This window comes from Muscardinus avellanarius, assembly GCF_963383645.1.
Source record: "Muscardinus avellanarius genome assembly, chromosome: 4".
Taxonomy (NCBI): Eukaryota; Metazoa; Chordata; class Mammalia; order Rodentia; family Gliridae; genus Muscardinus; species Muscardinus avellanarius.
In genome coordinates, this window is record NC_137789.1 from 153,406,304 (window position 1) to 153,424,228 (window position 17,925).

Genomic DNA, 17,925 nt, shown 5'->3' on the forward strand with positions numbered 1-17,925 from the left:
TGCTTTCTCCCATATTCCAGCTTGTTTTTTCATTTTTTAACTCATTTTTTTCCATGGGCCCAAATGTCTAACATCTATAAAAAATTAAACTGAGCAACAAATCTATCACTTATGAAATAATTATTGTGATTTTAGAGGTTTATTCTTTTGAGAAAATGAATGGGCAAATGATTAGATCAGTTGGAAATATGTATATGTTTAAGTTCTAGATTATGATTTTCTACCTATTTTAATGCATCTGTGTTAATTTCATTGAAATACTTGGATAATTGAAAACTTGAGACTTAGTGGGTTAATGGTGTCTTTTGTAGAGAAGCTTTAAATGTTGACAACTATTTCTATTCTGATTCATTTGAGCTTTAGTAACTCAGGGTTTTGGAGAGACAGGATGGCGCAGAGCTTAAGAGAGTCCTTGAGTCCTACGATACGGATTCTGGTTGGATTCTTCCGCTAGTTCTGTAACCCAGCAGTCACGTCCTCTCAGCGTGAACGTCCTTATCTGTGAAATGGGGCTAGCGATGCCTGTTCATAGATGTCTGGAAAAGAGCCTCTCACAGAGTTAGCTTAGAGTAAGTGTCCAGTACTAGCTATTATTATTAGCTCATAAATTTTCATATATGCTGAAATAATCTAAAAGGTAGATTTTTCTTATTTGTGAGGAAATTAAAATTTGGACAGCAAACTTGTGGCTCACCTGGGCTTATTTTAGGGTAAAAGTAAATAAATTATTCAATGGAGGAATGTGGTTCTTTTTTGCCCCCATCAGTATGAACTGTTGCAAACTGTCTTCACCCACCCTTAAAAAGTAGGCTTCTTGTTGAACAGATGGTTCTATAGCACAGAGTTAGTCTTGAAGCCCATGGAGAAATACTTCCTTTTCCTGGGGAGCTTACTGTTAATGTTTTTATTTTACAGTGTAATGTTCAAGCCCAGAAATGCCTTATGTGGATCGCCAGAATCGCATTTGTGGTTTTCTAGACATTGAAGAAAATGAAAACAGTGGGAAGTTTCTTCGAAGGTACTTCATACTGGATACCAGAGAAGATAGTTTTGTATGGTACATGGATAATCCACAGGTTTGTAAAAGCCAAAGACTACCTTTTGAAAGCATATAAAAGCTTTTAAAAAGTACTTTACATTCTCTATAGTTTTAGAATTTATCTTTGCAAACAGTGTGTATTTAGATTTATTTCCACCGGCTCTACTCTGTCAACCCACAACCCTTACTGTAACTTGAATTACAAGAGATGAAACTAAATTTATTTGGTAAAAATTTATGCCTGAGCCAGGCGTGGTGGTGCACGCTTGTAATCCCAGCATTTGGGAGGCTGAGACTGGAGGATGGCGGTTTGCAGATAGCCCCAGCTACTTAGTGAGGCCCTCCGCTACTTAGACCCTGTTTTGAAATAAAAAATAGGGTAAGGGGTGTAGCTCGGGGGTCAAATGCCCCCTAGGTTTCATCCCCAGACCCGCAAAAAAAAAAAAAAAAAAAAAAATGCCTGTATATATTTATATCCCTTCTTGGGAAAGAGACCCTCTCTCTGGTGGGAATTTTTTAATTCATTTAGATTTGAAATATTACAGCTAGGATAGAGACTGCCAGTTTTTTTGTTGTTGTTATTTGTTTTGTTTTGTTTTGCAGTACTGGGCATGGAACTCAGGCATTCTACCTCCGAGCAACACCCCCAGCCCTATTTTTTGTTCTTTATTTTGAAACAGGGTCTCACTGAGTTGCCAAGGACCTCACTAGTAGCTGAGACTGTCCGTGAACCTCAGTTCTCCCGTCTCAGCCTCTCAGATGCTGGGATTACAAGCGTGCGCCACCACTCCTGGCTGAGACTGCTAGTTTTTAATAAATAAACTACTTAGCCGGGCGTGGTGGCGCATGCTTGTAATCCTAGCGCTTGGGAGGCTGAGACAGGAGGATCACAAGGTTCGAAGCCAGCCTCACTTACTTAGTGAGTGAGACCCTATTTCCAAATAAAATATTAAATAGGTCTGAGAGTGTAACCCAGGGGTAGAAAAACCCCTGGGTTCCATCCCAGTACTGCAAAACAAACAAACAAACAAATAAACAAACTACTTAAACTACTTGATACTCTTGTACTTACGAAGTTTTTTTTTTTTTCTTTTTTCTTTTTTGTGGATGTGGGGATGGAACCCAGGGGCATTCAGCCTCTGAGCTATGCCCCCTGTCTTTTTTTTTTACTCTTTATTTTGAAGCAGGGTCTCACTGAGTTGCAGAGGGCCTCACTAAGTAGCTGAGGCTGTCCATGAATCGCGATCCTCCAGTCTCAGCTTCCCGAATGCTGGGATTACAAGCGTGCGCCACCACGCCTGGCTACTTGCGTAGTTCTTTTGTTTAGTAGTATCAGACTTAAGTGTCAATTACTGTAATGCCACCTATGAATTGAAATGCATTTTAATTTTACTGTTGCCTTGCAAATCACTGGAGTAAATGTAATAAATTAAAAATTAGAATCACAGTTTTAAGATCTGTGAGAGACTTGAGATCAGAAATTACCTTTTGAGTTGTTTTAAACTTTTTCTACTTGTGAGACTTTTTGCTTCAAATAAAAATTGTTATAAAAGTTAAATATGGAGATGCTGCAAGGAATAAATCCCTGCCAGTCGTCTTAAGTAAATTTAGTCCTTTATTTACTGGTGGTCTTTCACTTCTTGGTAGGTAAGTTGTATTTTAATTTAGCTTATATTATCTAAGTACTGACTTTGTATGGAAGTTTTTTGCTGGGACCTGTCTGCTGTCTGTCTGTATCTTCTGGCAGAGCTGGTTAACGCCCTGCTTTACTCCCTTATCTCTGGGTGGAGCCATCTTTCTTGGGATGTAGCCACCTGGCTGTGTAGCCACATGCTCATTATCCTTAATTGGCCAGGGTGCTTTAGAGAAATAACAGATCAGCAAAAATCAAAAGTTCATAGCATCAAAAGTTCTTTTCTAAAAAGTGCCAATCAGATTCTTCCCTTTTATGCCCCTTGTCTTTATCTGGGCACAGTCCCCTCACAGACCCCTTTCCCCAGGAAAACTGGATGTGACTTGATGTCCCCAGTGGCTGTTCCCAGCCCCGCCTTGGTTCTCCTGCGACCCTGGCACATTTGGCCTGTGCTTCTCTCCCTGATTAGCCTTTCTCTTGTAAGGTCTGGTTGACTTACATGTGGTTTCTCCCTTTTATCAGAACTTCCTATTTAGCAGACCTAAACAGAGATAAACACAAAATATAAGGCATTGTTACCCTGAATGAAGTATAGACTTAGAATTCAGAGGAAAGGTACTGTGTTAGCAGAGGAAATTGTTGTCTTCTTGGATGGTAGCATCAGAAACTGACCAAGAAGGTGGCTGTGATACTGGCCAAGAGGCAAAGCAGTGAGAACTCTGCTGCTCAAAGTGGTGTGGACAAAGAAATGAAGGCAGAATGCAGGATAGCCATTGCATGTGTGGACAATAGTTCACTCTTTTGGCAGGGAGGGTATCTGTTAAGGTTTGCTCTCAGGTCTTTTTTTATTTTTTGATACTGGGGATGGAACCCAGGGGATTTCTACCTCTGAGCTTTTATTCTTTATTTTGAAACAGGGTCTCACCGAGTTGCAAAGGACCTCACTAAGTAGTAGCTGAGGCTGTCCACGAACCATGATCCTCCTGTCTCAGTCTCCAAAATGCTGGGATTACAAGTTGTGCCACCACGCCCACCACGCCCGGCTCTGATAGGTCTTTTATGTATGTATTTGGGGAGTTGCTGGGGATAGAACCCAGGGCCTCGTGCATGCTAAGCGTAGGCTTTGTCACTGAGCAGCACTCCAGCCTCTCGTGTGTGTGTGTGTGTGTGTGTGTGTGTGTGAGACTATAGTTTGAAATCAGAGGCATTCTACCTCCTTGTTACACTCCAGTCCTATTTTATTTTGAAACAGGGTCTCCCTCAGTTGCACAGGGCTGAACCTGTGATCCTGTCTCAGCTGCCCACGTATTGTATTGGGATTACAATTGTGCACCACCACGCCCAGCTTCACAAGAACGTGTGTGTGTGTGTGTGTGTGTGTGTGTGTGTGTGTGTGTGTGTGTGACTGGGGATTGAGTCTCAGGGCATTCTACCTCCAAGTTATACCCCCAGCCTATTTTTATTCTCTATTTTAAAGTAGGGTCTCACTAAGTTGTGGTTCCTTAGTGAGTTGCTGAGATTGACTGGAAACCTGCTGGTTCAGCCTCCCAGGTATTGGGATTACAAGCATGTACCACCATGCCCTGCTTCGCAAGAACTTTTTTTTTTTTTTTTTTTTGCAATACCGGAGATGGAACCCAGGGGCATTGTAACTTTTTATTTTGAAACAGGGTCTCACGGAGTTTCCAAGTGCCTTGCAAAGTAGCTGAGGCTGTCCACCTGAACCTCTGTCCTCCAGTCTTTGCCTCCTGAATGCTGGAATTACAACCGTGCACCACCAGGCCAGGCAACAAGCACTTTTTAAAAGTCACATGACTCTTGTGGCTCATTGATTTTTTTTTCTGCCTATAGTACATCATTTAAAATCTTTTTCAGTTTTTATTTTATCTCTTTATCTCAGTTATGATAATCTTTTTTAAAATCTTGATTCTGTCAACCAGTGTGTTATTAAATATCTATTTAACTTATTCTATTAAATACCTATTTATGTCACTTTTTTTGTTGTATGGTGCTGGGGATTGAACCCAGAGGCATTCTACCTCTAAGCTATACCCCAGCCTGATTTTTTATTCTTTTTTTTGAAACAGGGTCTTACTAAGTTATAGAAGGTCTCAGTAAGTAGCGGAGGCTGGCTGTGGACCTGCATCCTCCTGTCTCAGCCTTCCAGGTACTGGTATTACAAGCTTGTGCCACCACGTCTGGCTTGTGTCACTTCTCAGTGTAATGACCAAGATATATCTCTTTTTGAAAACTTTAGTAAAACATCTTGCTGTTATTAGATTAGATTAAACCATGAGAAATTGCCAGTTTTAGCCATTTTGAATGACTGAAAATGGCAGTTTCAAATGGTTCAATTTCATTGCTTATGTCAAAATGCGATGACATGTTTATACTGATTATAATGACCCTGGTAAAGAAAGAAAGTTGGACTCTCCTGCCCTTGAGGGAAGCACTGCCTCTTCCCACTGCTTTCTTGGTCTCTGACTTTTGGTTTACAAGTCTGTTCTGGTGATTACTATGGATCAGTTTGGAGCTTTTTGTGTTTTGTTTGAGGAAGTTGGTAATGGCAGATAAATAACTTCTTGTAGTTGAATTTGAAGAAACATGACAAAGTACTTGGCCAAATGAGTACTAAAGTAACAGATGGCCCATTTCCCTTTTTATCCTAAATGTGCTACTAGTTTCTTATTTATTTTCTTTCTTTTTTTTTTTTTTTTTTTTTTGCGGGTCTGGGGATGGAACCCAGGGGTATTCTACCTCCAAGCTACACCTCCAGCACTATTTTTTATTCTTTATTTTATTTTTTATTTTTTTGGTGGTACTGGAGATAGAACCCAGAGGCTTTCTACCTCCAGGATATACTACCAGACCTATTTTATGTTTTATTTGGAAACAGGGTCTCACTAAGTTGCTAAGAGCCTCACTAAGTAGCTGAGGTTGGCTTTGAACTTGCACGATCCACCTGGCTCAGCCTCCCAAGTGCTGGGATTACAAGCATGTGCTGCCATGCCTGGTTTTATTCTTTATTTTGAAACAGGGTCTCACTGAGTTGCAAAGGTCCTCTACTAAGTAGTTGAGGCTGTCCCCAAATCGTGATCCTCCTGTTTCAGCCTCCTGAATGCTGGGATTACAAACTTGCACTACCACACCCAGCAATTTATTATTTCTTGTTCAGTGTCAAGTAACACATTTTGAAACCCAATTTTTTCCCCCAGTTGAACTTGACAGCAGTCATACTAGTCCATAGAAGCTGGGTATTTTGAATATTTTTTTTTTTTTTTTTTTGTGGTACTGGGGTTCCTGGAAACTCTTCTACCTCCAGGCTACACTCCCAGACCTATTTTATATTTTTATTTGGAAATAGGGTCTCTTAAGCCAGCTCAGCTGACTTCGAACCTGCCCCATCCTTCTGTCTCCGCATCCCAAGCACGGGGATTACAAGCATGCACCACCACACCCGGCTATTTTGATTATTTTTAAATCTTCCAATCACGTGCATTAAATTCACTCTACTGTACCACTGTTTCACCTGTGACCCTGTATGTCATGCTTTGGTTTCACATTTCCTCATACCAAGTCTTAGAGCACAGTATCCAGCTAGTTAAAATAGCAGACTTAAAGAAGACTTAAAAAGAAAAGACTTAAGAAAACCTAAAAGAAAAAGGCTGCCGGGCATGGTGGCACTCCTCCAAGGTATTCCCTTAGCCTTATTTTATTCTTTATTTTGAAACAAGTTCTCTCTAAAACAGTGTCTTGATAGGTTAATAATGAGGGTCTCACGACTTGATGAGTTGTCCTTGAACCCATGATCCTCCTGTCTCAGACTTCCAAGAACTGGGATTACAGTTGAGCACCATAAATTTTTACTGTACATAGGAGTGCAAGTTTTGAAAAAGTATCCCTTTCAACAATAACCAGTTTATATTTGAGAATTTTAACTTTCTGAAATATCTAGGCTTAGCCATGTTACTTGGGAAGATAGAAGATGGAAGGATTGCAGGTTCGCCAACAGCTCAGCAACTTCGTGAGGCCCTCTGCAACATAGTGAGGCCCTGTTTCAAAATAAAATAGGCCTGAGGATATAGCTCAGAGGCAGAATATCCTGTGTTCAGCCTCTATCACCACATACACACACAAAGAAAGAAGTAAGAGCTGGGTGTGGTGGCAAATGCTTATAATCTTGGAGGCTGAAACTGGAGGATCATAGGTTTTTGACAGCCTGATACCAGGTCTTAATTCTGTTTTGTTTGTTTGTTTGTTTGTTTGTTTTTTTAAGCAGCAAGTATTTTTCTAGTTTTATTTGGTACAAGTGACTACTACTCTTTTCATTCTAGGACAGAGCTGGGTACTGTCAACTGCTTGTGAAAAGCTCCTCGTCTGGCTGGAATATTCTCTCTCCTGCTCTTTGTGTTTCAGCAGTTTTTGCTTTAAAGCCCAGTGTAGATGTTGTCCATCCCTCTGGAGTCTTTCATTGTAGCTTCAGCCAGAAATGATTCTCTGCTGATAATCCTTTAGTGTTAGCCCTTTCTTTTTTGTTTGTTTTTTTTCTGGAGCCCAGGAGCATCCTACCTCTGAGCGATACCCCCAGCCCTATTTAATTATTTTGGTTTTGAAACAGGGGTAATTTGCTGAGGTTGGCCGTGAACCTGTGATCCTCCTGTCTTAGCCTCTCAGATATTGAGATTACAAGTGTGTACCACCATACTGGGCTCACATTTAGCTTTTTTATGACACAAACCACATGCCAAACTTGTAAGGAATACGAATATTTGTCTGAAAGTTCTAATAAATATACACCTTGCATATAAAGAGAATATTTTTGCAGTATTGGGAGTAACTCAGGGCCTGCACATGTTAGGCAAGGGGTCTGAGCTACATTCTCAGCCTTTTTTATTTTGAGACAGGGTGTGATTTAGTTATTCAGGCTGGCTTTTTTGAACTCGGTGGTGCTCCTGTTTCAGCCCTCTGAGTCACTGGGATTACAGGTGTGTTCTATCACACTTGGCTCAATATTTTTGGAAAAGAGTATTAATGTATATTAAATATGGTATAATAAACTAAACCATTTAAATAAGTGTACTTTTCTTCAAGAGATATAGCTGGTAAATTTTTAATAGAAAAAGTAAAATGTATAGTTCTTTAAAAATTCTTGCAGTTGTATTTGTTTTATGTCTCTAAATATTTTTCACCATTACTTTCAAGTATAAAACCTAATTTTGTTTGTGACTCAGCTCATGAAAAAGTATTAATTCAGCTGCAATGAAAAAAATAGTCTTTTTGTTATGGGATCCATCATGATAGAATAGAGTTCAATTTTGTTACCCAGGTTGCCATCTTGCTATCAGATCTAGGAACTACTTAACTAAAAAAAGTTGATTTGTAAGATATAATATTAAAAAAATTAATTTCTTTCCTTTTTGTATGTGACCCATGTTATAAAATGAATTCATAATGTTGGATATTAATTATATGTTAATAACATATTAATAATTTGTTTCCAGAACCTACCTTCTGGATCGTCACGTGTTGGCGCCATTAAACTTACCTACATTTCGAAGGTAGTCTTGATATGTTGTCTTATTTTGATATATGAATTAACAACCCTCCCAATGGATGTGTGAACAGAAATAGTAGCTTCTTCATATTTCATTTAATGATGATGTTCAAGATTATGTTATGCTGAAAGTAATAACATTGCTATGGTTAGGAAGTTCCTTAAGTTGACAAAATTGGGAAGAATATAAATTTAACTTACAGAATATGTTGGATTGCAAAAGTTAGTATTAACTTTTTTTTTTGGTGGTGGTACTAGGGGTGGGACCCAGGGGCTTTTCTACCTCCGGGCTATGCTTCCAGACCTATTTTTTAATACTTTTTGGAAACAGGGTCTCACTAAGTTGCTGAGAGCCTCACTAAGTAGCTGAAGCTGGCTTCGAACCTGTGTGATCCTCCTGTCTCAGTCTCCCAAGCGCGGGGATTACAAATGTGCGCCACCACACCCGGCTCAATATTAACTTTTATGATCAGGAACATAAACATCAGAAAAGGAGAAATCACTTAACAGACTTTATTTTGAGAAGTTCTAGAGAAGATATTTCTAAGTCTATTTATTTAGACTTTTTTTTTTTTTTTTGCAGTACTGGGGATGGAACCCAGGGTCATTCTACCTCCGAGCTATACTCCCAGCCCTAGTTTTTATTCTTTATTTTGGAAACAGGGTCTCACTAAGTAGCAGAAGGCCTCACTAAGTAGTCAAGGCTGTCCACGAACCCAGATCCTCCTGTCTCAGCCTCTAAAATGCTGGGTTTACAAGCATGCACCACCATGCCTGGCTTGCTTATTTAGACTTTTTCTAACTATTTATATCTTTTTTGTGTGGTACTGAGAATTCAATCCAGGGGAATTCTACCTCTGAACTAAACTTCCAGCCCTATTTATTATTATCCATTTATTTATTTATTTTTGTAGTACTGGGGATGGAACCGAGGGGCATTCTTCCTCCAAGCTACACTCCCAGCTCAATTTTTTTTTTAATTCTTTATTTTGAAACCGGGTCTCACTAAGTTGCAGGACTTCAGTAAGAAGGTGATGCTGATCATAAACCTGTTATCCTCCTGTCTTAGCCTTCCAAGTACTGGGATTAAAGGGTGTACCACCACACCCAGCTAGACATTTTTTAACTTTTTTTTGTGTGTGTGTGTGGTATTGGGAGGTGGAACCCAGGGGCCTTCTACATCCGGGCTACACCCCCAGACCTATTTTTTTTTTTTTATACTTTATTTGGAAACAGGGTCTCATTAAGTTGCTGAGAGCCTCACTAAGTAGCTGAGGCTGGCTTTGAACCTGTGGGAACCTCCTGTCTCAGCCTCCCAAGCTTTGGGATTACAAGCCTGCGCCACCACGCCCGATGACATTTTCTAACTTTTAAATTCCATTACCTATGACATTTTGTTTATGTTTTATTTTGAGGAAAATGTAGACCATCTTCATGGTGAAAGGATGATTTTTCCATCTTTTTACTTTGTCTCTGTTAATTTCTCTTTGTTGTTTTTCTGGCACTTTTGCAGAATGATTTTACTTTTATTTTCAAAAATTGAGATTTTTGTATTTGTCAGGTAGCTGTATTCCTTTTCTTTTATTAGTGTTTTGGGAACTAAGAGATACTGAGGTACTAATTCTATAGTTTTTCTTGTTTTGTTTTGATTTACATAGAGGTCATAAAGGTTTGTTGATGTAAAAGTTAGCAACATAGTCCTATTAAATAATGTATATTGTTAGGCAAATACTACAATGTCTTGGCAGAGGTGGATCACTTCAGCAGAATACCAGTTAAAATATGCCTCTGTTTAGAAGATAGATACTTTCGTAAATAAAACATTTAGCTGGGTGTGGTGGTGCATGCCCAAAATCCTAGTACTTGGGAGGCTGAGACAGGAGGATCTCAGGTTTAAGGTCAGTCTTAGCATTTAGCCAGACCCTCGGAAATTTAGTGAGACCTTCTTTCAAAATAAAAATAAATTAGTAAAAAGGGTTGAGGGTGTAGCTCAGAGGTAGAATACCTGTAGGTTCAATCCCCAGTATTAAAACAAAGTTTTATGAGTATTATAATAGAGCTATTTATTCTTACTGACAAAATATATATATATATGTATTTGCCCTTGGACAACATAGACTACATATTTAAAGAGAAACATTCTGTTCAAGTCATTTTATGCAAATGTATGAAAGACAAATATTATTGTATACCTCAAGTATTCCTATAAAATTAAGGCACTTAAAAAGTGCCTCAGGAGCCAGGCTTGGTGGTGCACGCTTGTAATATCAGCATTTGGGAGGCTGAGACAGGAGGATCCCGGTTCATGGACAGCCTCAGCTACTTGATGAGGCCCTTTGCAACTCAGTGAGACCCTATTTCAAAATAAAAAATAAATAATAGGGCTGGAGGTATAATAGGGTTCCATCCCTAGTACTGAAAAAAAAATATATATATATATATATATATAGCCTCAGGGTGGCTTGCAGCCTCATTTCTATTGAGACGATCATCAGGAAGGGTTGAATGCCTTGTAAAATAAACTTTGGACTCTGTGTTTACTTGGTTGCCAACAGTACGTGCATAATGTAATTATTGCCAAGTATTTTTTACACTTAACAGAGTTTTGTGGGAAGGCCTATCTTGTTGGAATAGGTAGCTAAGAGTAAGAGTGAGTGGCCTTCTGCCTGTATCTTTTCAGTCTTTTATTTTTTGAAATAGGAGCTCTTTCTTAAAGCCTCGACTTGGTACAGTAGGCGGAGCCGGGCTGGCTGCTTCCTCCGCTGCTCCCCGTGGGACGCAGCCTCTCCCTGTGCACCTCTGCCCTCATCTGGCTCTGCTTACTGAAGTTTGAGCTGTACAGTTTGTACTCAACTTTGGGCATGTCCAGGTGTTTGTTTGTTTATTTGTTTGTTTCTAGTATTCCTGGAACAAATTTCAGTTGACTCAGCTACAAATTTATAGTTGGGTCCACTCAAGAACCCCAGATTTAGAATTCCCTTAAAAGCTGCAAAATAAATGCCATAATTATGAGTTCTGTCATTCAGCAACAGCGTGGCTGTGCCATGAATGGGTCTGCGAGCTCCTTATTTAAAGGGATAGCACTAACCAAGTGCAGCTAGTTGCTGTGCCTTCTAAAATGAACCTCGGGCCACAACTACTGCGAGAATGACTGTCGACATTCCACAAAATGTCGACATAACTCTGAAGGGGCGCACAGTTATTGTGAAGGTCCCTGGGGAACCCTGTGGAGGGACTTCACCCACATCAATGTAGGACTCAGTCTGCTTGGAAAGAAAAGGAAAAGGCTCCGTGTTGACAAATGGTGTGGAAATAGAAAGGAACAGGCTACTGTCCACACTATCTGTGGTCATGTGCAAAACGTGATCAAGGGCGTTACGCCGGGCTTTCGTTACAAGATGAGGTGTGTGTATCTCACTTCCCCATCAACGTCGTGATTCAGGAGAATGGGTCTTTTGTTGAAATCCGGAATTTCTTGGGTGAAAAATACATCCGTGGGGAGATGAGGACAGGTGTTGCTAGTTCAGTATCTCAAGCCCAGAAAGATGAATTGATCCTTGAAGGAAATGATATTGAACTTGTTTCAAATTCAGCTGCTTTAATTCAGCAAGTTACAACAGTTAAAAACAAAGATATCAGAAAAATTTTGGACGGTATTTATGTTTCTGAAAAAGGAACAGTTCAGCAGGATGATGAATGAGATCTAAAAGTTATCCACCACAGAAACAAGATTCTGGATCGTAAGACCAGTGTGTAGTATTTTAGTGATGCAATAAAAGACTTCTATTGGTTAAAAAAATAATAAAATGAATCTCGTACTTCATTTAATAAAGTAACTCCATTATTTTCCTGGGTTTTTTTTCTTTTTCTGTACAAGAGGAGACTGTATCGTGTTGACTTTTCTCATAGCAGATTAGTGTCTTTTGGATTTTTGGACTTTAAAAAATATAATCTTTGCTCACCACCATTTTGTTTATGAGGTCACAGCTAATTTTTATGTATGCCTTTTGGGACCAATTCTTAGTTTGTAGATTATTCATTGAAAGCATTTTTTTTTTTTTTTTTTTTTTGGCGACATTGTGGTTGAAACCCAGGGGCATTCGACCTCCGAACTATACCCCCTGCCCTATTTTTTATTCTTTATTTTATTTTTTATTTTTTTGTGGTACTAGGGGTGGAACCCAGGGACTTTTCTACCTCTGGGCTATACTCCGAGACTTATTTTTTTTATACTTTCTTTGGAAATAGTGTCTTACTAAGTTGCTTGAGAACCTCACTAAGTAGCTGAGGCTGGCTTCTAACCCATGCAATCCTCCTGTCTCAGCCTCTCAAGCCCTGGGATTACAGTGTGCGCCACCACACCCGGCTTATTCTTTATTTTGAAACAGGGTCTCACTAAGTTGTGGAGAGCCTTACTAAGTAGCTGAGGCTGTCCGCGAACTAATGTCCTCCCATCTTAGCTTTCTCAATGTTGGGATTACAAGTGTGTGCCACCATGCCTGGCTGAAAGCATTTTAAAGATTATGGTAAATTAAAGTATTTATGTGTGACATAAAGCCTACTGGTTTACCTTCAACTTCATATTTCGTTTGGGGGAAAAAAAAACAAGTCCAGAGAGAATATAGAAGTATCATTTGTTTAGGCATATTACAATGGGGACCCAGATTTCTATATTTCTATATTTCTATATTTATTTATTTATTTATTTATTTATTTATTTATTTATTTATTTATTTATTTATTGTGTGTGTGTGTGTGTGTGTGTGTGTGTGTGTGTGTGTGTGTGTGACACTGGGTATCAAACCCAGGGCTTCACACATGCTAGGCAAGTATTCTGTCACTGAGCTACATTCCTAACCTTACTTTCTCTAAGTTGCCTTTCAAGTTTAGTTTTAGACCTATATTCTAAATGTGTATCATAATAGGGGAATGATATGGGTAGGAATTTACACAGTATTTTGGATGTAATAGCATGTGAAGAAGTAACTGATCTCTTTTTCTTGTTAGGTTAGCGATGCAACTAAGCTGAGGCCAAAGGCTGAGTTCTGTTTTGGTAAGTGGCCATATTTTGTGTTAATTATTTTAAATTAGATCGATACAATTATATTATAAAAGAAAACAGTCACAGAAAGCCATAGAGAATAAACCTATGGCCTCCCGAGTTATTCTAAGTTAAATTCCCGTGCAACCATTCTCTCCTGTCCTGATCACAGCCTCCTCCCTGAACTCTAAGTAACTTTTGTCTTGGCATTTATAGTGATTTAACTCCAGAGAGATTTGGGGTATTTTCTAATTCTGTACCCTTTATTAATCTATATTAAACATAGAAATAATGCAAAAGTATTTGTTCTTCAGCTTGTAGATTCAGAGAAACGTATAGTTTATAGACAGGAGAGTCAAGGGTTTCAGATGAACTTGTTGAACAAGTGTTTAGTGAATTCCTGGTGTGTGCCCGACACTGTGCTTGCACTGGGGCTGTGAGGTCCGTAGAAGCAGTTGCTAACCGGGCATGGTGGCGCACACCTGTAATCCCAGTAATTGGGAGGCTGATACAGAAGGATGGCAGGTTTGTGGCCAGCCTCAGCAACTTCGTGAGGCCCCCCGCAACTTAGACCCTGTTATAAAATAAGAAATAAAATAAGGTTTGAGTGTAGTTCAGAGGTAGAATGTTCCCAGGTTCAGTCTCCAGTAATGCGCCCACACACGCAGTTGCTGCCTTAGGGATCTCACAGGCTGGTTGTCTCATAGACAAATACAGTATCAGGTCATTTTTATTACATTTCCCATTGTCAGTAGACAAAATGGGTGCAGTGTTTTAGCGAAGCTCCAGGGAAGAGCTTCACATCCTATGGGAGGAGCTTGAGTCAGGGGAGCTGTGCTGGATGAGGAAACTCTTGAGATGGGGCGGGTAAAATGACCGTCTTCACCACGGGGAGAAAGGTGGGAGGACTGTATGCACCAGGTGTGTGTGTGTGTCTGAGCACCTGGTGAAGTTGGGGGCAGTGGTCGGAGGCTAGAATAGAAGAGCAGGCAGAAGTCAAAGTGGCCTGGGTTGCCAAGTACATTTTTGTATGTTTGTGGTACTGGTGATGAAACCCAGGGCATTCTACCTCTGAGCCACGCCCCCAGCCCTGTTTTATTTTATTATTTTGAAACAGGGTCACTAAAAGTTGCGGGTGGCCTTAGTTGCTAAGAATGGCTTTGAGCCTGGGGTCCTTCTGTCTCAACCTCCTCAGTACTGAGATTACAAGCGTGCGCCACTATGCCAGGCCCATTTTGTTACTTTTAAAGAGAAGGGAGAGGGTAAAGAGCTTCTGAAGCAGACCCAAGGAGAAGGGGTGGTGTCTGCACAGGAGAGCCTCGCTGCTGATAGGTTAGGTAGGTGGTTTTGAACTACTGTTCATGTCTACGGCCATACCACCCTGAACGCGCCTGATCCCGTCTGAACTACTATTCTTACTTATGGCCTTAATTAAGGTGGTGCTAATGGGAGAGAAGGAAGGCTGGGAAAATATGGGAAAGTGTAGGGACTCGGAGGCCAGACGTATTAGACAAGTTAGAATGTTTGGTAAGGGGTGAAGAGGTGGGGAATTTTCATGTGCAAATGTTCTGGTGGCAATAATTGAGAACTGGATGGGATTCCAAGGTCAGAAATGGAGATGAGCCAGACGTGGTGGCACAAACTGATAATCATGGTACTTGGGAGGCTAAGACGGAGGTCACAAACTGGAGGTGTGCCTCAGCAACTTACTGAAGCCCTCTGCACTCAGTGAGACCCTGTTTTAAGAGATAAAATAGGGCTGGCGTGTAACTCAGAGGCAGAAGGCCTCTGGTTTCCATCCCCAGTATCATAGTAAATAAACAAATAATTAAAGAGAAATGATCACAGGTGTGAGGACAACCTCAGCAAGTAGTGAGATGCTCATCAACTTAGCAAGACTGTTTCAAAATAAAAGTAAAAATAGGCCAAGGGTGTAGCTCAGAGGTAGAATGCCCTTGGTTTTAAGTCCTAGCAACCAACACACACACACACACACACACACACACACACACACACACACACACACACCATTCTCTCTCTTAAGAAGTGAAGTTTGTTAAAGTAGCAGGTGATAGTTGAAGCTGGGAGAATTGATATCCACTTAGTATGTTAGTGGACACTAGTATAGAGGGGAGAGAATTCGGTGGCCATTTGACATTAAATTATTTTACAATGAAGTGAAAATGATACCGTTGGAGGTAGAATTAATGTTAGTTATCTGCTCTCATTTGCCTACAGAGGACATCTTTCTTTGGCAGGTAGTAAGTTAGGAATAGCTCTGATGGCCTTTGTGTGTGTCCAGCAAGAAAATATGATAGGAGCATGGTGAAATACAGCTGTTTGGGGAAGCCTCTATAATTTAATTATAATATTTAATATTAATCCTCTATAATATAATTATAATTTGTTACTAGTAAGAAGCTAGTTTTAAAAGTTACATGTCTTTTTTTTTACAAATTATAATATTTGTTACTAAATAAGAAATAAGTAATATTATTGATTACTAAATGAGAAAGTGCCACAGGACCTTATAAGTAAAGGCTATTGGGGACAAGTCAGATAAAAAGAATTTTTGTTTGTTTGTTTGTTTGTTTTTGGTGGTACTGGGGTTCCTGGAAACACTTCTACCTCCAGGCTACACTCTCAGACCTATTTTTTTTTAATATATTTTTATTTGGAAACAGGATCTCTTAAGCCAGCGCTGCTGGCTTCGAACCTGCGCGATCCTCCTTTCTCCGCCTCCTAAGCGTGGGGATTACAAGCGTGTGCCACCACGCCTGACAAATTTTGTATTTTAAAATGTATAATGCATTTGCTTTTTTTTTCTTCTGGTACTGAGGATTGAACCCAAGGGCATTCTGCCTCTGAGCTATACTTAAAGCCCTTTTCATTTTTTATTTAGAAACAGGGTCCTACTAGATAGCTGAGAGTCTTGCTACATTGCTGAAGCTGTGAATACTCCTTTCTCAGCCTCCCCAGCACTGGGATTATAGGCCTCCCATCACCCACCCTCCCCCAGCCCTTTTTATTTTGAAGCAGTATCTTGCTAAGTTGTTGAGGGTCTTGCTAAGTTGCTGAGACTCCCTTGAACATAGGAACTTTCTGTCTCAGCCTCCCAAGTACTGAAATTAAAGGCATGAGCCACCACACCCAGCAAGGAAGTCCAACATCTAACAGAAAAGAAGATAAAAAGAATAGAGAGCTGGGCATGATGGCACATTCTTGTAATCCTAGCATTTGGGAGGCTGAGACAGGAGGATCGTGGTTCGTGGCCAGCCTCAGCTACTTAGCGAGGCCCTTTGCAACTCATTGAGACCCTGTTTTTCAAAATAAAGAATAAGCCAGACGTGGTAGCGCACGCTTATAATCCCCGCACTTTGGAGGCTGAGACAGGAGGATCGCGCAGTTTCAAAGCCAGCCTCAGCTACTTAGTGAGGCTCTCAGCAACTTAGTGAGATGCTATTTCCAAATAAAATATAAAATAGGTCTGGGAGTATAGCCCAGAGGTAGAAAGCCCCTGGGTTTCACCCCCATTACCACACACACACACACAACAAAAAACCAAAATAAAGAATAAAATATAGGAGCTGGGGGTATAGCTCAGAGATAAAAGGCCCCAGGGTTCCATCCCCAGTACCACAAAAAATTAAAAAATAAAGAAAGGAAAAGAACAGATATGCCGGGCATTGTGGCACATGCTTGTAATGCCAGCATTCGGGAGGCTGAGACCTGGAGGATCCCGTTTCACGAACAGCCTCAGCTACTTAGGGAGGCCCTCCGCAATTCAGTGAGACCCGGTTTCAAAATAAGGAATAAAAACTAGGGCAGTGGGTGTAGCTCAGAGGTCAAATGCCCCTGAGTTCCAACCCCAGACACGAAAAAAAAAAAAAAAAAAAAAAAAAAAAAAGAACAGAGAGGATAGAGAAAATCGACAAAGAGTATGACAAAGGGTCTTACCGTCACTTGTTTATAACTGCATTTAAACTCCAGTTGGCGCTAGTTTGCAGTTAAGCTAAGTTGCCGATTTGTCTTCCTGAGGGTCCCATGGAGGCGGGAGCCCACGCCCTGGGCTGCCTTTATTATGATGAAACCCTTCCTTAAAAGTATGGCAACTCCAAGTGTCCTAGCTCTGGGTTTTTTTGTTTTTTTTTAACTCAAAAGTTATTTTATTCCTTTCCATCACCCCTGATTTTGCAAGTAAATACACCACCTTTCAGCAGTTTGCTGAACATCTTCACAATATATCTCTACTCCTTGGAAGTCTCTCGAGAATGATGATGCAGAAGAGTATTCTGTCCCCAGCACTGTGCGATTTCTTCGCATACTCATCCCCACCCCTCGAGGAAGGGGCAGATGGCGTTCCCATTTTCCTTGAGGACAGTGGGGCGGAGGGAGCTCAAATGATGTCCACGAGTTGATACTGCCAGCGAACCGAATGAGTCGGAGCTAATTCCAGACTGGTTTTTTTTCCTATAGAAGATCGTGTGCACCTCTTGCCAAGAAATAATAAAAGCATGTGAATCTTTATTCAGACCTCACAGTGTGCCGGCAATCTTTTTAGAATTGGCATCTCTTTTGTCTCTTAAATCCTTATAGAAATATTATTCATTCAGAAATGTATATATAAACATTTACTTGGTACCAGATGTAGTATATTA

General features: G+C 40.3%; 1 protein-coding gene and 1 pseudogene across 13 annotated transcripts in view; both read left to right on the plus strand.

Moving 5' to 3' along the window:
* Positions 1-935: 935 nt before the first annotated feature.
* Positions 936-17,925, plus strand: part of PLEKHA1 (pleckstrin homology domain containing A1) — a gene marked incomplete at both ends in the record, with an annotated part of 55,741 nt that continues 38,751 nt past the window's right edge. For 8 of the 12 annotated variants that reach the window (XM_080694296.1, XM_080694301.1, XM_080694302.1 and 5 more), the window contains 3 exons: positions 936-1,076; positions 8,174-8,230; positions 13,234-13,279. In XM_080694296.1, the coding sequence (XP_080550422.1) occupies positions 936-1,076; positions 8,174-8,230; positions 13,234-13,279 (244 nt within the window). The remainder of the gene's footprint in view (positions 1,077-8,173; positions 8,231-13,233; positions 13,280-17,925) is intronic. The other 4 variants (XM_080694307.1, XM_080694297.1, XM_080694298.1 and 1 more) reach the window with 2 other exon arrangements.
* On the plus strand, positions 11,374-11,926 carry LOC308261946 (large ribosomal subunit protein uL6-like; annotated as a pseudogene). The gene has a single exon. The product of its transcript is annotated as a large ribosomal subunit protein uL6-like (transcript).